Source organism: Schistocerca gregaria, chromosome 4, assembly GCF_023897955.1.
Source record: "Schistocerca gregaria isolate iqSchGreg1 chromosome 4, iqSchGreg1.2, whole genome shotgun sequence".
In the NCBI taxonomy this organism is placed as follows: domain Eukaryota; kingdom Metazoa; phylum Arthropoda; class Insecta; order Orthoptera; family Acrididae; genus Schistocerca; species Schistocerca gregaria.
The window spans coordinates 442,057,473-442,081,524 of NC_064923.1; the positions used below are offsets into that span (position 1 = coordinate 442,057,473).

A 24,052-nucleotide genomic window follows, 5' to 3' on the forward strand; every position below is an offset into this window, starting at 1 on the left:
GTTGTGTTTAGTGGAGGTTCTTTGTGTACCTCTGTCACTTCCTCCTTCTCCTGTACCAGCCGTGAACGGTGCCTGGAAACAACGATTGTTCGGAAGACTTCAAATGAACCCCGGCTTTCAATGTTACCTTCATGGTCTTTCGCGAAGTATGCATCATAGGAAGCTATATATTGTTTGACCCTTCAAGGGAAATGTATGCTCTCACAATTTTAGCAATAAACCGCTTCGTGGTGGTGTACGCTTCTCTTGTAGTGTCTGCCACCGGAAATGGATTAGCATCTCCGTAGCGCTTTCGCACTTACTATAAGAACCTCTGAGAAAACGCGCTACTCTTCTTCGGGTCTTCTCTATTTCATCTATCTATTCTATCCGGTACAGGTACAGACTGACGAGCAATATTCAAATATCGATCGAACGAGGATTTTGTAAGCTACCTGTTGGTGGACAACATTTTTGACGTTTCTTAAAGTAAATCTGCCTGGCATCTGCCTCACGTGCGATTAGTTTCATGTACTTGTTTCACTGTGAATCGCTATGTACGCATACTTCTAGATATTTAATGGATATGGCACCTTTCACTGATTATTCGCCAATCATCAAATCAGAAAGTAACGCCTCTTAGCCTATTTATACGCAGTACATTACATCTGTATATTTTGAGTGTAAACTGGCAATCCCTGGAACAAGCAACAGCCTGTGTTGGTCTTCCTGCATTTCGCTATAATTTTCTAGTGTTTCCCACTTCTCTATACATAACAGCATCATCTGCGAACAATCTGTTGGAGCTTCCGTTATCCACTAGGTGATTTATATACATATCGTGAACAGTAATGGTATTTCTTTTACATCAGAAGATTTCTCTCCATTAGGAATTCTGTGGTCTGTTCCTTCCTTGATTCTATGGTGAATGCTTCCACCTATATCTTACTAACCACTTTATAGGTTTCACTCGCCATTGGCACGTTCTGCCATTAGGCTAGCTGAAAACACCTCCATGCCCAACATAAACAATCACTGTCGCTGATGTCTCCTCCATATGATTTCCGAACATGTAGGGTTTTATGAAAGAAGGGCGGATTTAAAAAAAATTAATAATAAATCGGTTTATTACTTTACATGGGCAAATCTTACAGCATAATCAGTGGCAACTGTTCAAGTTTTTGGTACAATATTCACAATCCTTCAATATGTGCACTATTGGTTACACGACACACATCTGCACAGTAACCACATTCTTCCTCTACTCGGTGTAGCATGTCCTCTGCGATTGTCTGCAGTGCATACTTTATCCAATCACACACTTCCTCAAGCGACACGGGCACTGGTGGTACATAAACTTCGTCTTTCACAAACACCCACAAAAATAAATCGCAAGGTGTTAAATCCGGCAAATGAAGTGGCCAGGAGGGAAGGTTGTTGTGTGCTGTTGCAGCATGTCCAATCCAGCGTAGGCGAAGAAACGATTAAGAAGCTCTCTTCCATTCCTGCCAAAAAGGGGAGGAGCACTTTCCACTTGCAAAATGTACCCATCATGACTGGTGTTCAGCTAGGGTTACAACCAGGTTTCCAACATGTCTCGAAATTGAGTTACCCGTCACCGTTCTTTGTTCGAAGAAAAATGGGCTGTGCACTTTCCAGCGCGACCCCGCATAGAAAACGTTCCTTTTTGGAGAGTCCCGTTGGTGTTCTATCCGCGTACGTTGTTTCTCGCTTCCCGAGATACGAAAATTGTGTGTGTTCACCTTGCCACTTATGTGGAAAGTGCGTTCATAGCAGAAGATGAGTCTTTCTACAAAACCAGCGTCCTCCATTTTTAACCGCAGTTCTTTACCGAACTCACACTATTCACTTTGTCTGTTGGAATAAGAGCCTACAATAGTCCTACTTTGTATGGTTTAAAACACTTTGGACCTTCGACACAGTAATAATTTCCTGCTCGCTTTAGTAAGTGACTTACGAGGACATCGGTGGAACGCTTCCCGCACTCTTTCAGCGTTTGCATGAGACACACGGGGTCGACCTGGACTCTTCCGCTTAAAAACGCAACTAATTTCCAAAACTGTCGGTACCACCTACCTATGTTATTATAGTGTGATAGGTCTTTCCTACACCGTACACTAAACTCACGCTGCACTGCAACCGCAGATATAGCCACCTCAAAACGAAGGTCAGGGAAAGCCTTTTCCTGTAGCGACGCCGTCTTGGAAACATGTGCCATGCCTGTGCAGTAAGCATGACAAATAAACATAGAGTAGTGCGCCAAAAACTTGAGCAGTTGCCACTGCTAATGCTGTACAATTTGCCGAATAAAGTAACAAATCGATTTATTGTTAATTTTTGAAACTGCACCCTTCAGCAGGCCAGTGTGGCCGAGCGGTTCTAAGCGCTTCAGTCCGGAACCGCGCTGCTGCTACGGTCGCAGGTTCGAATCCTGCCTCGGGCATGGATGTGTGTGATGTCCTTAGGTTAGTTAGGTTTAAATAGTTCTAATTTTTGGGGGCTGATGACCTCAGCTGTAAAGGTCCATAGCGCTCAGAGCCATCTGAACCATTTTGCACCATTCATTTATAAATATCGTTATATACGGTAAACTCTAAATTGATAGTGCCCCCCCCCCCCTTCCCCGTGGTCACCCTCAGATACTTTTATGTCCCAATATTTGTCTCCGTTAAGAATGACTTGTTGCCTTTGCTAGGAGTGGTCTTCTGTCCAGTCATAAAGTTGGTCTGATATTCCGTAAGCTCGTATTTTGTATGTGAAGTGGCAGTGCGGAACTGTTTCAAGCACCTTCCCGAAGTCAACACACATCAACCTAAGTACTGTTATTTGCTTTTCTTTTTGTTTTCGTAGCTTCTTCTCATGCAAATCAGACACTGAGCAATTAATTTTTAATGAAAGAACGACCACTTTTGTGGGACAAAACTTTAGAAAACTTCAAGGCCAAGACTCATACAAAAAATGCGGGATCGACGTGTTCATGGAATTGAGCGTATCATTTCAAAACATGAACAAGAGAAAAAATGAATGCAGCAATAAAAAAATGGTTCAAATGGCTCTGAGTACTATGGGACTTAACATCTGTTAGAACTTAGAACTACTTAAACCTAACTAACCTAAGGACATCACCACATCCATACCCGAGGCACGATTCGAACTTGCGACCGTAGCAGTCGCGCGGTTCCGGACTGAGCGCCTAGAACCGCTCGGCCACCGTGGCCGGCAAAGCAGCAATCACTTTATTCAATCACTTAAAGATGTTCTGTTGTACCCTTCCCGAAATATGTTTCCACTGAACGAAGGAATAAGTCTTTCCAAAAATTGTGTTTTTTGAAAACTGACAGTTTATAGGCACGAAGTATAGTGACAAAATGCATAAAAAAGAACTGATAATAGATTTTATTAATCACCAGAGCAAAATTAATCTTGGATGTTCTTGTCAAAAGTCGCGTGTAAATTCTCTACTCTCCTGAGAACTAAAAGAATACGAAAAGCATCGTCAGACATTTCAAAATAAAAATATTTATTTGCTCAAGAAGATATATATTTGCAAACACATGAAACAATATCCAGAACCCAGAAAATAGCGCTTTTTCACTTTATCCTTTGCATTTTATTTTCTTTCAGAGTACAATTTAACATCGGAAGATATTTTACTAGTTAAATCGATCTGACCTTTCCGCTGCTGAAGTATTTTTCATTAAAGCAAGTTTAACCACTTACTTTCTTAGTAATGCGTAGTATATCCTTTTTTCTCTGTAGAGCGTAAATACCATTCTGGTTCAGATACTACATCTCTCTTGCAAGAGCACACAATCATCACCAAACTATGCGCTCAAGAGATCTTCCACGCGTCTAGCAACAGGAGGTGGAGCGCCATCCTGCATAAACATCGTACGTTCCAGCAGGTGTTTATCAGCTAGGCTGGTGATGATGCGATTCTGTGACATATCGGCGTACCTCTCACCCGTCACGGTAGCAGATTGGTTCAAATGGCTCTGATCAGTATGGGACTCAACATCTGTGGTCATCAGTCCCCTAGAACTTAGAACTACTTAAACCTAACTATTGATATCACACACATCCATGCCCGAGGCTGGATTCGAATCTGCGACAGCAGCGGTCACGCGGTTCCAGACTGAAGCGCCTAGAACCGCACGCGTCAGGGTAGCAGTTACAAAAGCAGAATCACGCATTTCCTCGAAGAAAAAAGGCCAGATAACGGTAGATGTGGTAAATTCAACCCATACCGTGGCTTTCTCGTCGTGCAATGAAGTTTCCACGATAGTTCTAGGATTTTCGGTAGCCCAAATTCTGCGGTTGTGGGCGTTGACAGATCCTCGGGGCATGAAATGAGCTTCATCGGTCCACAACACGTTACTCAACCAATCGTCATCTACCGCCATCTTCTGAAACGCCCACATTCCAAATGCCCTCCGCTTCACTAAATCGCCAGATAACAGTTCATGGTTCCGATGGATTTTGTACGGATAGCATCGGAGGGTACGCCTAGGTGCCAACCAAACAGTAGTGTATGGAATGCGACTGCACGAGCGCTGACTTCCCCGTGCACATACGAACCCGCTACAGTCTCCATTTCTTCTTGAACTGGCTCAGCAGCATTACGCCTTGTTCTCGGTCGGCCAGTATGGGGTCTACCGTCTAAACAACCCGTGGCTTCGAATTTCGAAATCATTCTCGCCACAGCTGCATTTGTCAATGGACCTTTACCCGTTCGAATCCCCTTCCTATGGCGATCCGGCCAGAGTGGCCGAGCGGTTCTAGGCGCTACAGTCTGGAACCGCGCGACCGCTACGGCCGTAGGTTCGAATCCTGCCTCGGGCATGGATGTGTGTGATGTCATTAGGTTAGTTAGGTTTAAGTAGTTCTAAGTTCTAGGGGACTTATGACCACAGATGTTGAGTCCCATAGTGCTTAGAGCCATTTGAACCATTCTTTGGCTTTAGGGTCGTAACGCTGAACTAGCACATTCCGCATTCTGATAATACAGCTTCACTAAAAGCGCCTTTTCAGGTAACATCAACATGCTGCGACTGCTGGCGCATCTGATTCTCTCTCTCTCATTACAGCTCCTTTTATACACGATTGTCATGCGTGTGTGTGTCAGACCTTTTGCTGTTCAGCGCCATGTGTCGGAGATTTTGTGAACATTATTTTTGTTTTGTTTTAATAAAACACTGTGTAATTCTAAGCATGTGTGTCAATTTTTACCTCTCTATCTACATTATTCCGTGGTTTATTAAGTTTTTAAGTTCATACTGACATTTTGATCATCCAGTATATGAATTTTTATTAGTGGCACTAATGGCAGCTGCTCCCACTGTTGATTTGCACGCAGGGACGAAAGTGGACGCACTTCGAGAAGTCAATTTTGACCAGAAAGTCGCTCAAGTAGGACACGCATACAGTATAATACGGTGAAGTTCTCTCGCACATCCTGTGTAATACCTTGCAGATATCTGAGCATAAGTGATTTTACCTATTTTCTATCTGGCAGATTTATATACGTGGGGAGATACCTGCACCTTCCTGGCGGCGAGCCCGTGCCTGACGTGGGCCGTGGTGAAGGCGTCCGAGCCGGTGAGGCAGGCGGCGCACAGCTGCTGGTGCGAGCAGCGCACGCAGCGCAGCAGCTGCTGGCCCGCGCGGCCGCAGCCCGAGCAGCACGCGGACTCCCCGGCGGGCCGCAGCAGCGGCGGTAGGCGCAGCCGGCCCCTCGGCGCGGCCCGAGGAGGGGACGGCGAGGCGCTGCGCCGCGGGGACTGCACGCCCTCTGCGCGAGACGGCCCGGCCGCCTGGCCGCGGGACGCGCCCTCACCTGCGACTGTGGCCGAGAACAGCGGTACGGGCCGTGGAGCGTTGCGGGCCTCCAGCTGCAGTTCGCGCAGCGTGCAGAAGACGCCCCTGCGGTCAACGCACCGCCTTAGCGACCGGCTTCGTACAAGCTTTTCAGTGGGGCTATGTCCCTCCTCATACGACGTTGTCGTGTACAGGGAAACTTTCCATTGGGTGCTGGTGAGTAACTACAGAACCACATACACTACTGGTCATTAAAGTTGCTACATCACGAAGATGACGTGCTACAGGCGCGAAATTTAAGCGACAGGAAGAAGATGCTGTGATATGCAAATTATTAGCGTTTCAGAGCATTCACACAAGGTTGGCTCCGGTGGCGACACCTACAACGTGCTGACAGTTGGAAAGTTTCCAACTGATTTCTCACACATAAACAGCAGTTGACCGGCATTACCTGGTGAAACGTTGTTGTGATGCCTCTTGTAAGGGGGAGAAATGCGTACCATCACGTTTCCGACTTTGATAAAGGTCGGCTTGTAGCCTATCGCGATTGCGGTTAATCGTATCCCGACATTGCTGCTCGCGTTGGTCCAGATCCAATGACTGTTAGCAGCATGTGAAATCGGTGGGTTCAGAAGGGTAATACGGAACGCCGTGCTGGATCCCAACGCCCTCGTATCACTAGAAGTCGAGATGACAGGCATCTTATCCGCATGGCTGTAACGGATCGTGCAGCCACGTCTCGATCCCTGAGTCAACAGATAGGGACGTTTCCAAGACAACAACCATTTGAACGAACAGTTCGACGACGTTTGCAGCAGCATGGGCTATCATCTCGAAGACCATGGCTGCCGTTACCCTTGACGCTGCATCACAGACATGAGCGCCTGCGATGGTGTACTCAACGACGAACCTGGGTGCACGAATGGGAAAACATCATTTTTTCGGATGAATCCAGGTTCTGTTTACAGCATCATGATGGTCGCATTCGTTTTTGGCGACATCGCGGTGTATTCGTCATAGACATACTGGCGTATCACCCGGCGTGACGGTATGGGGTACCATTGGTTTCACGTCCCGGTCACTTCTTGTTCGCACTGACGGCACTTTGAACAGTGGACGTTACATTTCAGATGTGTTACGACCCGTGGCTCTACCCCTCATTCGATCCCTGCGAAATCCTACATTTCAGCAGGATAATGCACGAGCGCATGTTGCAGGTCCTGTACGGGCCTTTCTGGATACAGAAAATGTTCGACTGCTGCCCTGGCCAGCACATTCTCCAGATCTCTCACCAATTGAAAACGTCTGGTCAATGATGGCCGAGAAAATGGCTCGTCACAGTACGCCAGTCACTACTCTTTATGAACTGTGGTATCGTGTTGAAGCTGCATGGGAAGCTATACCTGTACATGCCATCCAAGCTCTGTTCGACTCAATGCCCAGGCGTCTCAAGGCCGTTATTACCGCCAGAGGTGGTTGTTCTGGGTACTGATCTGTCAGGATCTATGCACCCAAATTTCGTGCAAATGTAATCATGTCAGTTCTAGCATAATATATTTATCCAATGAATACCCGTTTATCATCTGCATTACTTCTTGGTGTAGCACTTTTAATGGCCAGTAACAATGAAGCAATGAATCGTAGCAGATGTATATACAAGCAAGTTAATCCTTATTGTGCGGTTGAGGCTCATTTTTTGTACTCTTTGCTGTCACATACATAACTCCACTAACAGAAAAAAGTTGCAGCACCAAGAACGACATAAATGAAAGTAGGTTAAGTGTGTTTCTACATCTGAAAGATGACGTCTATTCAGATTCCACGCCAGATACGTAAGAGTGACGCCAGTAGCGCCTCTGTAAGGGTGATTCAAATGCACGCTGTAACGCTCGTGAGCATGAGCGTTAAACTGGACGTAGTGAGTTGGCGTTAGTCAAGAATGCCTTTAAGGCGACAAAGACGTCGTTATCAGCACCTCACTGAGTTTGAACGATGTCGCGTAATAGGGCTACGAGAAGGTCGATGTTCCTTCCGCGATATTACAGAGAGACTTGGTAGGAGTATAGCCACTGGTACATGATTGCTGGCAGTGGCGTCACGGGAATGTATGGTCCCAAGAAGACTGGGCTCTGGCTGGCCATATGTCACTGCTGCGAAGGAAGACCATCGTGTTCGGCGTATGGCTCTTTCGCATCGTACCGCAGCTCCAGCAGCAATTTGAGCAGCAGTTGGTACCAATTTGACACAACGACCTGTTTTAAATCGGTTACTTCAAGGACAGCGCTGAGCCAGATGCCCTGTAGCATCCATTCCACTGACCCCAAACTACCGCCATTTACCTCTTCAGTGGTGTCAAGTGAGAGCGTATTGGTGGACGGGCTGCAGATCTATTGTGTTTTCTGATGAAAGATGATTCCTTTTCGGTGCCAGTGATGGCCGTGTGTTCATTAGAAGGAGACCATTTGAGGCCTACAACTAGTCTGTTTGCGTGTTAGACACACTGGACCTACATCTGGAATTGAGGTCTGGGGTGAAATTTCGTATGACAGCAAGAGCACTCTCAGGGTTAACCAACGCACCTTGACCGCAAAGTCATGTCAACCTGGTCTCCGACCTGTTGTACTCCCATTCATGATCAGCATTTCAGGGGTTATTTTCCAACAGGATATGATCGCCCACATATCACTGTTATAACCCAACATGCTCTATAGAGTGTCTACAGATCTGCGTGCAATCGAGCATATACAGTACACCATTGGACGACAACTCGGGCACAAACAGCATTAACCATGTGTGCATTGAGCGACCAAGTGTAACAAGCATGGAACTCCATCCCACAACCTGACAGCGGCACTTGTAAACACAACACATACACGTTCGAATGCTTGCATTCAACATTCTGGCTGTTACACCAGTTATTAATGTACCAACAATTCACATCTGCAATGGTTTATATCGCGCTTACATTAACGTGTGATCTTGCAATGTTAATCACTGAAATTTTTTACCAAGATAAAAGTTTACTAAAATTTCATTACTCTACATTAATTACTTTTTGGTGTGCGATTCTTTTCCTTCAGTGTATGTAAACATGGTTTCTCATACACTGCCTGGCAAACAAGAGAGGATCGAGAAGACATGGTCAGGTATGTAAATGATTTAGATTCTCTGTGACAGATAGAACGACCATTCAGAGTGTATTAGTGTTGTTTCTGTTTAGTTATGTTACTATGCATGCTACGGGATATTAGGGGCGTGAAGAGCGACAGATGTAAAGTGAACACTGTTAGGGCTTGGCGATGCCATGTGCTATTGACAGACAACAGTATTAGCACCTGACAGAGCTTGGAAGGGGCCTCATTGTGAGTCTCCCTTTGGTCTGCTGATAGAGTCCATCAGTACCCAGATTTGTGGGGCATTCGGATGTGAGACCAGCTCAATGTTGGGACACATGGGAATGCGACGGCAAGCATATTCACAGCCAATGTTTTGACCGACCACATCTGGCCATCACAAGGGAAACCGAAAACATCGCAACTCCTCCACATCTGTATCTGCTATCCGTGAACAAATAACTCATTCCCTGAAACATTCTTTGTCATAACGCATCACTGACTGCAGGTTAACAGCAGCCGGATCAGGGAATTAGAGACTCATGTGAAGGCTACCATTAACACCATAACACAAGCAACACTGTTTGCCGTGACGGGGAAGCATGGGTTGCTGGTGAATGGCGTCGCATAATATTGTTCAGCACTAAATCACAGTTCCCCACTACCACAGATAACCATCGTCGATGGATACTGCGCCGACCTTGGGAGAGATCCCATCCTTCCACTGTTTTGGAAAATGGCACTGAGCACTATGGGACTTAACATCTGAGGTCATCAGTCCCCTAGAACTACTTAAACCTAACTAACCTAAGGACATCACACACATCCATGCCCGAGGCAGGATTCTAACCTACGACTGTAGCAGCAGCGCGGACTGTTTTGGATAAGCACATCTTTTTTTATTCCTGGCGTCATGATGTAAAAGCCTCTGGCTATGACTTCAGAGTACGTCACGGACCTCTTGTGTCCTCATATATTACCTTTCATGCGACAGAATCATGTTGCCATTTATTAAGAGAGCGCATCACGGCATGCATCCATGCCAGAGAGGGTGCAACGTCATACTGATAAGTGGACTCATAGGGCCAAGTTCTTTGTCTCGATTTAGTAATCACTGTATTAAAATCACGCATGAAGTTTCATTTCGTTTCCTCCTCTCCTTCTGTGTGCCCCTCCTTTTTTTGTCAGACGGACTATGTTATATGCGTCATAGAGGTAGAAATTTCAGTATTTCTGAACACAGAAGGACACTCATTCTACATTTCCAAAGTACCTTATGGATATGAACTACAACCCAACACACATCAACACCAACCTAAACCTGCCGACAGTGTAACATGTCTGGAGATTAAACAAGAAAAATAACAAAGAGAAAAAACACGATAGCATATAATTACAAGATTAGTAGTGAACATTTTGGCCACGTCAAATCAGTCAACTATTAGGTTTGTGCCTAAGTTCGTAGCGTTTTTCCGTAAGTTTAATAAACACAACACACATAACAGAGACTTTGTCATCAACAACATATTCTCCTTCACTATTTACAAAAGTCTGCCAACGCTGGTGTAACTTTTTGTATCCTTGACTATAGAAATCTCTTGCTTTTGAGGCTAAGAACTCGTCGAGCCATGTTCGGACCGCATTTTCTTCTGGAAAGGTATCTCCTAGAAGGCAGTTTGATAGAGAGCGGAAAAGGTGAAAATCTGAGGCGCAAGATCAGGCGAATGAAGTGGATGCGGAATGACTTTCAAACCCAACTCCTGTATAGCGTTTTCTATCAGTCTAGCACAATGAGGGCGAGCTTTAGCATGGGATATTACCACTTCCTGCAGTCTTCATATTCGTTCCCCTGGATGGCGTCTGCAAGACGTTTCAGCTGTTGACAATAAACGTCAGCAGTGATGGTTACACCTCAAGCAAGCAATGCGTAGTGCTTCACACTGTCGCTGCCCCACAAGATGTATAACTTTTTCATTTTTGGATGCGCGCTGGTCTTTGCACGGGGAGCAGCTGCTTTCTTTGGGGTCGACCATACCTTTCTTTTCCTTGCGTTACAATAAAGACATCACTGCTCGTCACCAGTAGCTATACAGGATTGGAATGGTCAGTGTTGTTCACAAGCCAACTGATGACGAACAAGCACAGATGCACATATGGCCACCCGCTGATTTTTGCTGTTTGGCTTAGAGCATACCCATACACCCGATTTTCGAACCTTCCCTACTGCATACAAATGTCGCAGATAGTGGAACGATCACAATGTATCACATTTGCCACTTTTCAAGTACAATATGTGAATCATTGGGAATTAATGCGTTTGAATGATCTTCATCATACTCTGAAGGTTTCCTGAACGTGGCAAGTCACTAATGTCAAAATGGTCCTCCTTAAAACAAAAAATACATTTTCTTGCCGTGCTCTGTCCAGTGGCAGTATGCCCATACAGGGCTCAAACGTTTCTGGCTGCCTCCGTTGGTGTCATCCGTCGACTGAACTTAGAGGATTTCTCAACTTGGCACCCCATTTTCTAACTTCAAGAGCTCGACTCATTATCTCCATATAACAAAATGACAATATGTAAACTCAAATAGCTACATTGAACTACAAATAAAATGATGATCGATAAATAAGCCCATAGCAGCCGGAACACCAAAGCGTAAAACAAAAACGCTACAAACTTGTGCTTCAACCTGATACTTATACTTTCCCTAGAAATGATAGGAAATGGGGAGATTACTCAAATTCATCAAAGAAAATCGCATACAGTACGCTAGTGCGACCAGTTCTAGAGTAGTGTTCCAGTGTTTGGAGGCCTTATCAATAATATATAACAACAGAAGTAGAACAAATTCAAAGATACGCTGATATAATCGTAATAGGTTGGTTTGATCCATAGCAAAGTGTAACGGAAGTGATTAGGGAACTTAATTGAGACTTCTTGGAAGACAGACGATGTATTTTTAATGAATCTCTACTTGGGTAAATTTAATGAACCTGTATTCGAACAAAACTCTGCCACCTTTACGCTGGCTTGCAGCCCACGTGCGACCCTAACTATTACATCTATTGGTGAAATATTGAATACGGACTTAGTATGAGCGCTCTGGATGGTGATTACGAAAGCTGGTGATAATAAAAGAAAATAAATTTGAAATCAAACATTTCTCATCTTACGGAAGTACCATGTTTTAGCTTCCTAGTAATAGATTTTATTTCGCAGCTATTCAGAAAGATGTACAACTTTAAGAAAGCAACTTCCTTTCTGTTGCAAGCATGATCCCTGTTTAATTGAAGAAGAAGTGAGTAACACATTACAGAAGAGCGTGTTCATTGACCACTGGTACATTAGATGAGCCAGTTACGCAGAGACAAAACCCGCCTTCACAGAAAAATACGGTAATGGTGCACCAAACAAATGCACCATCACACGGCTGTACAATAAGCTCTAAAATATAATAAATGTCGACCGAAATAGTAGAAATCGCAGAATTTCTTTGACTTGCAAGCTGCGTACTTTATGTGGTATACGAAATCTGTGCGACGTCTAGTTAGCCACTCTGGCCTCGCCGTTGGGAATTCCCACACGACAATATGTAAGTATTTAAAGTAACTTTTGCACATAATTACTGCTGTTATGAGTTGTTCCCTGTAGACAACGGAAAACGTGTAATTTTCTGTCAGTGGAACATGTCATCTGCAACGTCAGAGACAGAAGAGATCAGTGATTGGTTTCGGTCTGACGAGACATGGCTCCTTCTTAATAGATTTGTGAAGGCACAGACCTCATAAAAAGGGAACACGGAAAATTCACAGTACCTTACGAGTCCCCTCTGCGTTTACAAGGAGTGTTTGTTGTACAATGCCACGCAGGGTAATCTTCATGACATTCGTTCATACCGCAAGTAACAGTGAGCGCTGTAAGCAGCTTGTGCACTACAGCTGAATACCAGCTAAAGTATTGTTGGTTCTAGCAAGACAATGTTGGCTCATACAACCAATAATACCTAGACTTTCTTGATTAATGTTTTCACGGAAAGGAAAGAAACTGAATGAGTGTTGCTGCATTCCTTCAATAAGAATGAAAACGATCTTTCTAAGAACATGAATTTGTATTCAATTATGCAAACGTGGGTACCCAGTTTGATGCCGTGGTCATTGACTGAAGGAAGGCATTCGATATACTATTTCCGCACTGTGTCTCAGTGAACAAAACACGAGCTTACTGGGTTTTGGACCAATTGCGACTGGATTTAGGACTTCCTTACACACAGAAGTCACGTCGCTCTTAACGCAACAATACTGACAAACGTAACCTCACGAGTATCCAAAGGAAGTGTAATAGGATCGACACTGATAAAAACAAATATATTGATACGTCAGATACTCCATAAGGCTATTCGCAGATGATACCGTTGTGTATAAGAAGGTAACGAGGCTAAATACTGCAACGAACAGCAGGAAGCCATGCTGAGGATCCATAATAAGTGCGTGGACTGGCAGTCGACCTTCGACGTAAGTAATTGGAGCGTAATTCGAATAAACAGATGAAGAAATCCACCATTGTAAGATTACGCTGCCGGCGGCGAAACGTTGTAAACAGTAGCTACTGCAAAATGCGAGGTCTAGTCGGAAAGTAAGTTCCGATCGATCGTGAAATGGAAACCACTGTGAAAATCAAAGATGTTTTATTTGCAACATTTAGCTACATCTTTCAACCACTTCTCTACATAGTCACCGCTTCAACTTACACATCTGTCGTAGCGTTTACCAGCTTTCCAATGCCCTCGTCATTCAAGGCAGCCGCCTGTGCTTTCCGCCATTTCTCTACGCTGATTTACAGCTCCTTGTCTGTGCCAAAACTTTGTCTTCGTACCTAGCAGTTCATGTGAGCAGAAATGAAGCTCAGCGGTAGCCAGTTATAGCCGGTATTGTGGGCGGCCACACATTTCGCATCGAAAACGCTGGAGGAACGTCTTCTTTGACCCTGCAGAGTGCGGCCGAGAATTGTCGAGTACGAGGGACCATATGACAGTTATGCTGTGTGGGCTGCACGACATCAGGTGAAATCTCTCACCAGGCCCTTATACTTGGCGGGTGACACCATTTTCTAGGCATCTTTACGTGCTTACCGTGTGGTCAGAAATGAAAAGAGCGACGTGGCGCGATCAACAGGCTTTCTAGAGACACTGCCTGACACATACACTATGTGATCAAAAGTATCCAGACACCCCCAAAAACATACGTTTTTCATATTAGGTGCATTTTGCTGACACCTACTGCCAGATATCAGCGAACTCAGTATTCATTAGATATCGTGAGAGGGCATAATGGAGCGCTCCGCGGAACTCACGGACTTCGAACGTGGTGGATAGAGTGTCGCTTGTGTCATACGTCTGTATGTGAGATTTCCACACTGCTAAGCATCGCTAGGTACACTGTTCCTATGTGACAGTGAAGTGGAAATTTGAAGGGACACGTACAGCACAAAAGTGTACAGGCCAGCTTGACAGAGACCGCCGACAGATGAAGAGGATCGTAATGTGTAATACGCAGATATCGATCCAGACCATCACACAGTAATTCCAAAATGCATCAGGATCTACTGCAAGTACTATGACAGTTACACAGGAGGGGAGAAAACTTGGATTTCATTATCGAACAGCTGTTCATAAGCCACACATCACGACGGTAAATGCCAAACGACACCTCGCTTGGTGTACGGAGCGTAAACATTGCACAATTGAGCACTGGAGAAAGGTTGTGTTGAGTGAAGAATCACGGTACACAATGTGGCGATTCGATGGCAGGGCGTGGGTATGGTAAATGCCCGGTGAACGTCATGTGGCAGCATGTGTAGTGCCAACAGTAAAATTCGGAGGCGGTGGTGTTATGGTGTGGTCGTGTTTTTCATTGAAGGGGATTGCACCCCTTGTTGTTTTGCGTTGTACTGTCACAGAACAAGCCTACATTGACGTTTTAAGCACTTTCTTTCTGCCCACTGTTGAAGAGCAATTCGGGAATGGCAATTGCATCTTTCAACACGATCGAGCACCTGTTAATAATGCACGGCCTGTGGTGGAGTGATTACACGACAATAACATCTCTGCGATGGACTAGCCTGCGCAGAGTCCTGACCTGAATCCTATAGAACACGTTTGGGATGTTTTGGAACGCCGACTTCGTGCCAGGCTTCACCAACTGACATCGATACCTATCCTCAGTGCAGCACTACGTGAAGAATTGGCTGCCATTCCCCAAGAAACCTTACAGCACCTGACTCAATGTATGCCTTCGAGAGTAGAAGCTGTCATCAAGTCTAAGGGTAGGCCAACACCATACTGAATTCCAGCATTACCGATGGAGGACGCAAGTCATTTTCAGCCAGATGACGGGATACTTTTGATCACATAGTGTATGTGCGAAGTTTCATCGGATTTTCACAGTACTTTTCCATTTCGTGACCGATCGGAATTTACTTTCCGAATAATCCTCGCATCTACAAGTAAGCATGCAGAGTGACCTACAGGGTAATGACAACATAAAAACAAATTGTAGGATATGTAGATGTCACGCTGTACATCTTATGAAATGATCACTACGGGAAAATCCACTAATTTAGAGCTAATCCGGAGAGTTATACTTCCCATGCGCCATTCGCGAATGAAACAAAAAAGAGGGGACGGGGAGGGGTGGGGGGGAGCTGAGAGACAGGTAAATCAGAAGCGCCACATACCGTAGGAGTAGAGTTGTAGACGTTAATTCTGTAATACGAAGCTGCTTCCCAATACTGCACATGGTGTAATTACTTTCTGAAGACGTCACAGCAGATAGTGATGCATCAGAGTGTTACGAGAGTCTACGTACAAGTAGAGTCTACACACCAGTAATGGCCTACGTACCTGCAGAGAGGGCAGGAGACGTTGGCGTCGCGGCCGGCGGGCAGCGCCGTGGCGCCCAGCTGGTGCGCGGCCAGGACGCGCATGCAGCAGATATGCACCAGGTGCCCGCAGCCCCGCCGGCAGTGCGTCACTGCAACACGCCACGCTTCAATGATGGATTGGTTGCCTAACATGACAGGCGCCACAAGCTGCCGCAAAATTTTGGATTTCAGTATTACGTTATCACGCTACATATTACATACAATCCGTCCTGGCACCGCTGTTATTTAACCTTCATAAATCTAACAGCCCAGAAATGTAAAGCAAGAAAAGTCTGTTGCCACAGATGACAGTCACAGCCACATTACATAAAAATTTTGCGGAAATGAGCACACTTTAACAAAAGATTTAGTAGTTTACGAAGAGCGTTTTTAAAAATTATGGTTATTACCCTGCGCAAAAGAAATTCAAGCCCCCTGTTTCCATCTTCGTAAGAAATAAGCCAAGCATGAACTCCAAGCGTTATTCGAAAATCTGCCACAGCAACACAGCCGTTTCCTAAAACAGTTGAAATAACCATATCCTGCACATTTTCAGTCTATTTACTACTGACCAGTGCTCAAAACTCAGAACTAGGGACAACATTATACAGAAATCGTAAGGCTCGACTTGGAGGTCAACGACTCATAATCTACGAATCAGATTTCTTGTCCTTCTCTAGTCCCGTGATTGTTGTGCTCCCTCATGACTGCATTTACGCGTAGGCTATCTATGCTGCATCCTAGAGACCCACACATAGAAATCTGAACAAAAAGTCTATGGTCTTAGAATAATAAAATATGTAGACGCATTTTGTAGGGCTTTTTCGCCTGTTTCACTGGATAGTTGATATGAATTAAATAAGCATTCACCTCTCAAACCTCTTATCAAATTCCTACTGGCACCCGGAAAGAGACTGAGAGAGTGTAGCATCAACAGGATACTTGGAGCACACAGTTATTTTTCGTCGGTACTGTAGTAAACTGACTTATTTTGGAATCATAGGAAGGAATGCGCGCTAGACCTCATTAAGCAGTTTCCGCCTTTTTCTACAGTAGTTGTTGTCAGACACGAGTTGTGTTTTGTGAAGCATTAATAAATACTTCGCATTCTACACATTTACGTGCTCCATAATAAATATATTTGGAATATGCTGTTAAATCTTCAGGTACAGAATTTTATGGCACGTAAAAAACTATATGTTTAGAAGTATTTATATAACATGTGGGTAATTAAGACATATTTTGTTGGTCGTCGTATACCAGCATGAATCTTGAAATACAAAGATGTCCTTCACCGTGGAACATGTTGTACTTGCGAATTAACTGAGGTTCTTTAAATACCACTAAATACAGTACTGACAACAGTTTCTCGACTGCAAAGCTTTTAAACTGTACTCTAATATTTGTTCCTAGGTATCTGATCATGATGTAGCTTGGAAGACGTCTTCAAATTTGGAAAAACCATAATCTTGCGTAGTGGTTTTGCAGTTTCAAAAAACGACTGTAGCACAAAAAAGTGAATGATATCATTTAAAAATGGAATAAGAAAATATATTGAACTATCACAGAGCTGCATATAAGCGAAAGTCTGGAAGGCTTACCAAGCTAAAACATTCTCCCCTACTTCAGTTGTTTTCAAAACAATTGTTAACGGCGTTCTGGCAGTTTGAAGTGAACTAGATTTTTCCAGGACACATAAAGCAAGTTTACTTCCTGTTCTTGGAAACGGAATCTTGAGTTCCTGAAGCTGGGGAAAACATTTTCAGACAACTTTATTCGTTAACGAGATGTTGCGGGAAACGACGAAGACGTCTTAAGAACCTGACGGATACTATTGACGCGAGACGTCGTTGCAAAGTCACGAGGCCATTATTGGCGCGTTATCGAGAAATTAATAAGTCGTCGTTTATATTGTTGTTGTGGTCTTCAGTCCTGAGACTGGTTTGATGCAGCTCTCCATGCTACTCTATCCTGTGCAAGCTTCTTCATCTCCCAGTACCTACTGCAACCTACATCCTTCTGAATCTGCTTGGTGTATTCATCTCTTGGTCTCCCTCTATGATTTTTACCTACCACGCTGCCCTCCAATGCTAAATTTGTGATCCCTTGATGCCTCAGAACATGTCCTACCAACCGGTTAGTTCTTCTTGTCAAGTTGTGCCACAAACTCCTCCCCAATTCTATTCAATACCTCCTCATTAGTTACGTGATCTACCCATCTACTCTTCAGCATCCTTCTGTAGCACTACATTTCGAAAGCTTCTATTCTCTTCTTGTCCAAACTGTTTATCGTCCACGTTTCACTTCCATAAATGGCTACACTCCATACAAATACTTTCAGAATTGACTTCCTGACACTTAAATATATATTCGATGTTAACAAATTTCTCTTCTTCAGAAACGCTTTCCTTGCCATTGCCAGTCTACATTTTATATCTTCTCTACTTCGACTATCATCAGTTATTTTGCTCCTTTACTACTTTAAGTGTCTCATTTCCTAATCTAATTCCTTCAGCATCACTTTCGCTTTTGTTGATGTTTATCTTATATCCACCTTTCAAGACACTGTCATTTCCGTTCAACTGCTTTTCCAAGGCCTTTGCTGTCTCTGACAGAATTACAATGTCATCAACGAACCTCAAAGTTTTTATTTCTTCTCCAGTGATTTTAATTCCTACTCCAAATTTTTCTTTTGTTTCCTATACTGTTTGCTCAATATGAGATTGAATAATGTCGGGGGGTAGGCTACAACCCTGTGTCACTCGGTTCCCAACCACTGCGACCCCTTTCATGCCCCTCGACTCTTATAACTGCCATCTGGTTTCTGTACAAATTGTAAATAGCCTTTCGATCCCTGTATTTTACCCCTGCCACCTTTAGAATTTGAAAGCGTATTCCAGTCAACATTGTCAAAAGCTTTCTCTAAGTCTACAAATGCTAGAAACGTAGGTTTGCCGTTCCTTAGTCTTTCTTCTAAGATAAGTCGTAAGGTCAGTATTGCCTCTCGTGCTCCAATATTTCTACGGAATACAAACTGATTAAAAAGTCAGATAAACAAATATTTTTAAAAAATATTTTATTTTTTGGTCGTGTTAATTATACTACTTCCAACTGCAAACAACTTGTTGACTTTCTCAATTACAGTTCAGTGACGGCTGTACCTGCTACTGTAGTATTATAAACATATAACAGGAATTCCGTAGCTGCCGTACTCACCACTGCAGGCGAATAATGTACAGGAAAAGGAGTGGTCTTACACTAATAAGCCATTTTTATAATTTTCTATATAATCCATAATTACGGACAGCGCTACAATACGAGTTAATCGCCATACAAAGAAAAAGTATTGTATAAGCGTTAGACCCATGAGAAATTCTTTTCATATTTTTAGTATAATCAGTTCATTAAATCATGAATTGTATATCAAAATGTTATAGAAGTAAACACCATGCGTTACATGCTGTGCCATAGACTTTTAATTCGATAATTGGGCTAAAATGGTCTTTTGCGGATTAATAGGCACAAAATTTTTCCTGGTAGGGCCCACAGCACATTTCAGCCCAGAGGTCTGGAGATGCGAAGTATGACACTGCATTTTCGTATTTTTAAACATTCATCACACCAATCAATGAGGAAAGTCACTCTGCCACGGTGGTTTCTCATACCGCTGGGAGTTGGCCATCATCTCTCCGAAGACTTAATACAATCATGAGAAAGTACAAACGACATTTCCGATTTGCACCAACCTGCAACTTCCAGTCCATCTGCCCAATTACCATAAAGAACAGACAGGTTCAGATTCAGATGGCCACCTGTCAGAGAAGCACAAATACACGTGACGAGTTCACACGGCACATGAAAATGATCTTGGACTTGGTATTGGTAGAGTTTTGTGACGTCAAAATTTGGGATGTCACGTTTCGGAGCGTTACCAAGCGTGATAGGCAGAATCAGACTAGGGCAAAATTTGATACGCCAGATTTTTACTTCATGGAAAGGAACGAGGCCGCCAGTGAGTTGCAAGATCGCTTTTGCCTCAAGGAGACAACAACATACGTCGTTTGTATTTGAAGCCTGTATTCCATGGTTTTTGTGTTACAGCTTACGTGATATTATATTAGTATTGCTGCTTCAAAGCACCGACACAATGAGAATCTCTCGAAAACGCGTCGCTTTTCGTACGATTTGTTACAATAACATGACAGGAAACCTCATGTTTGTGGTCAAAGGCTTTTTGTATTTGGTGCCTTCCATATTATAACGTGCGTATTGAGAAGGTATTTGTTAGGCATAATTGAAGCTTTGCGTCCCTACTACAATTTCTGCCTCGTTCATAATCATCAGAAAGGATGATTTCCTTCATTGAAATAAGCCCGGTGCTAAACACGATCCCAGTTCAACGACTTTTAGTCCGGAGTGCAAGTGTTTTGGAGCTAATCGTCAAATAATGGAATTAAAACTTTCATTCGCATTTTATGTGTGGCCATCTAAACATCTCTGCAGTAATTCATCCCTTGATAAATCTTCATATATTGGAAGAATTTCCTTCTGTAAGTCGGGATGCAATGGAATAAGGTGTGGTTCATGTTCCATTCCAATGTCTTGGAAATTTTGACAGCGTATTCTTGGATAGTTAAGCTAACGATTATGCAATAAAAAATCGGATTTTTTGAACTTTCTAATGTGGTTTCCCCCTTTAACTGCAAGATTGCTGTCTACGTCACTGTGTGATTCACCCACGATTCACTGTTTATTTACTTATTTTTTTCATCAAGATTATGGGACACACATCAGTCCCTTAAAGCACTGTGTATGAATGTGTGTACACACACACACACACACACACAAACACTTACTCTTACAAGAAGTAAAGAAAATTTAATAGCAATATTGCTCTAAATACATGAATTCTCTGCTTTATCTACGAGAGAGGTTGGCGAACTTGCCGTAGGAGATACTGCAATTTCTTGTGTCAAGTTCCTGATAATACACGTGTTCTAAAAACTCTGCTACTGAACACAAGCAGCAACACAATAAGAACGCCGTCAGGATCTGCTAAAAAACGAGAGTGACAAAATACTTTCATGTCAAATACTATTGTAAATTTGTATCTGATTATGTGTAATGGAAGTTTTAGAAGCTGATGTCCTTACTGTCTGATTGAGGAACTTGGTTTTCTGCCTTGTACCATGATCATGGTTACAGAAATTTTTATGTATGTATAATACAAACAGAACAAAATGGCTAGTACATGGACAGAGGACCAAATGCGCGCTTTAATAGAGCTAACGTAGCAATTTTATGCGTGTCCATTTTCGTATCCAAACTGTGTGGGTTGAACGGCAGCTATGGCACACGTCTACCATTGGATAACACTGCAGTGGCAAATCCCGATGAGGAGCTTGTAGCAGCTCATTTCTGAACATGTTTCATGATAAGAAATCCGTCCTGTGTGAGCATGACATCAGCCAGAGCTATTAGAACTCGTTATGCGGGGTGCCCCAACAAACTATAAATCGTACTGTGAGGGAGTGTGCAATACGAACGTGTCAATGGAAATACAGTCACTTTGTAGAAGTCACAACAGCAGCTCTGAACTGGAATCGCCAACTAAATTTCAATTTATCTATACTTCCAAACTTTACTTTCTCTTTCTTGTTTATACACTCTGTTCCAGTCTTACGCAGTTTTACGTTTATTTCTTACATCTTATATTCATTTTATACTTACATATTTCTACTGTCATATTTCATTTGTTCCGTAGGATAAATAAAAATCATTGATCACACGTAATGGCGCTTGTACACTACAACAACTTCATTATACCTGCAGCGCATTTAGATCCCTACATTGCGTAACTCTCACCACATGCTTGCAAATTATACGAATCTTCTTTACGGAAAATTAGCTCTTCTGAATTGCATTCCACAGGGAGGGATTAGACAGTAACAGCTTCTGGTTTCACAATTCGCCCCATCTTTTGCATTGCCTCCCTATATTTCTCTTGATTTTTCGATTATACGGCTTCAATAGGTTCGGTGGTCTGTAGCCACACGTGACTTTTCCAATTTTTTGAGGTACTGTTATACTTTATCGGATAAAGTACCTGTGTTCACTTCTTAATCTGCATTTTTCCAGCTGAGAGCAGTCTTTAATTTTATTTAAAAACTTCATTTCAGATACCTACAAATCTGACTCAGCCTTAAGGGAGACGACTTTTTCAGCGTATCGTGAGCCTTGCAGCTATTTATAAAATTTTAACAGGGTCCCTTTTCAGGGCTTATTCTTTTTATCCGGTGTGCTGTGACACTTGTTCAGTCGTTTGATCATCATCAAGTTCTGATTAAAAACAGTTTTTTAAAAGTTTCGAATTTCGCTTCGATATTTTCATATCACATATTTTACACGCTACTTTAGATGGTAGTGCTCTTTGGAGATCATATTCATTTTCAGAAATAACAGTTTGGTTAACAGTAAACAATTTAGTGTTAAAATATCTATTTTGATTTAATTTAATACCCTTTCACATATTACTGTTCAATTCATTGAAAATACCGTTTTTTTTAATAATGCCGGAAATACTGTCTTGTTTCAGACGTCGATAAGAATTTAGGGACTGCGCCTAGAAGATGTACAATTTCATTCCAAATTTTTATTTTCGAGTAGGCTTCTGGCAGCTCTGATAAAGTGTGTGCATCCTCTCTCATTAATTACAGGGCATACACTCTTCAAATTATGTGGTAGAAATACTTTTTAAAATCAGTGAAGGGAATGTTAGTTTCTAGGTTGAGTTTCCTTTACATTTTTAGAATTTTGTTTAGTTTAAAATAATTATGGATATAAGAAAGTCCTTCATTAATATTGTTTTGTTCACCAGACTAAATAATGTTCGCTATTACATTTAGTGCCCTGTCTATGATTTCATAATACCTTTTTCTTTTTATTTTGTTCGTATGTCCTTTCTTGATCAGTTTGATCAGTGATATTACCTAAGCCATTCACGAATTATACATCCTATCATCTTTCGTTATAAATGTGTAGGAGTCACTGACTTACGAAGGTACTTCCATATTTTCGAGGCTTTAGCAGCACCACGTTTATGTTGCAGTCAGTATTTTTGTTCTTACTGAAAAGAAACTACACGAATATTACAGTCACTTCATGTTCTGAGGATTATAATAAGTGATGCAATTGTTTATTATTAGTATACAAAGAGGATTTCGAACAAGTTTCGACAAACAATTATCCTTACCATAAGCAAGTATACGAGAGACATTAAACGTAAAGGAAACTTAAAATGGATCCACATGACATGCCTTCCGAGAAACATATGGTGATAGCTATAACACCTCAAATGCATTCGCACACAGCCACAGAATGCAGAAACTATCTCCAAACACAAATTGTGCCAAAAGGTAAAACGACGAGTTTTAATAAATACTTATATAGTAGTCGTCCAAACTGCAGCTATTAAAAACTATGTTATTAAGCGTCCCTAGCGAAAGCTTCTAACTTAAGCTCCATTCTTACGAACCAAGAAAAGAAGGATAATATTTATGAATGACTAATGATCTCGGATTAGGTACCGCTTCACTCATTACTAAGGTGTGTTGATAAGGCAAAAGGATTTGTGGGTTTAGCTGCTTCGTCGTCTAGCATGAGATGGGTTCGCCAAATTTGTGTTTAGGAAATGGTAGCTTTATTTGCACACCTAGGCGCTTTACTAAATCAGTCATTTTCAATTTTAGTATCATATAAGATGGATATGAGTACATAATATGGACTGAGCGTAAATAGAAGACAAAAGTAATGAGAAGTAGGAGAAATGAGGACAGTGAGAAACGTATCAGGATTGGTGGTCACGAAGTAGATGAAGTCAAGGAATTCTGCTACATAGGCACCAAAATAACCCATAATGGAAGGAGCAAGAAGGACATAAGTAGACTATCACAGGCAAAAAGGACATTCCTGGCCAAGAGAAGGCTCCTAGCATCAAACATATGCCTTAATTTGAGGAAGAGATTTCTAAGAATGAACGTCTGGAGCACAGCATTGTAAGTTAGTGAAACAAGGACGGTGGAAAAGCATTGGAGATGTGGTTCTACAGCAGAATGTTGAAAAATGGTTCAAATGGCTCTGAGCACTATGGGACTCAACTGCTGTGGTCATCAGTCCCCTAGAACTTAGAACTACTTAAACCTAA

The 24,052-nt window shown here is 42.7% G+C and overlaps 2 protein-coding genes across 2 annotated transcripts in view; both read right to left on the bottom strand.

Moving 5' to 3' along the window:
• The window catches only part of LOC126267766 (uncharacterized), a 292,038-nt gene extending 285,983 nt beyond the window's left edge, over positions 1–6,055 (bottom strand). Inside the window, exons 1-2 of the mRNA XM_049973070.1 lie at positions 6,051–6,055; positions 5,538–5,922 (exon numbers count right to left, since the gene is read on the bottom strand). Coding sequence (XP_049829027.1) covers positions 5,538–5,922; positions 6,051–6,055 — 390 coding nt within the window. The remainder of the gene's footprint in view (positions 1–5,537; positions 5,923–6,050) is intronic.
• Positions 6,056–12,863: 6,808 nt separating this feature from the next.
• LOC126267767 (E3 ubiquitin-protein ligase Zswim2-like) overlaps positions 12,864–24,052 on the bottom strand; it is a 101,392-nt gene continuing 90,203 nt past the window's right edge. Inside the window, exons 7-8 of the mRNA XM_049973071.1 lie at positions 15,830–15,959; positions 12,864–12,897 (exon numbers count right to left, since the gene is read on the bottom strand). Of these exons, the coding sequence (XP_049829028.1) occupies positions 12,864–12,897; positions 15,830–15,959 (164 nt within the window). The remainder of the gene's footprint in view (positions 12,898–15,829; positions 15,960–24,052) is intronic.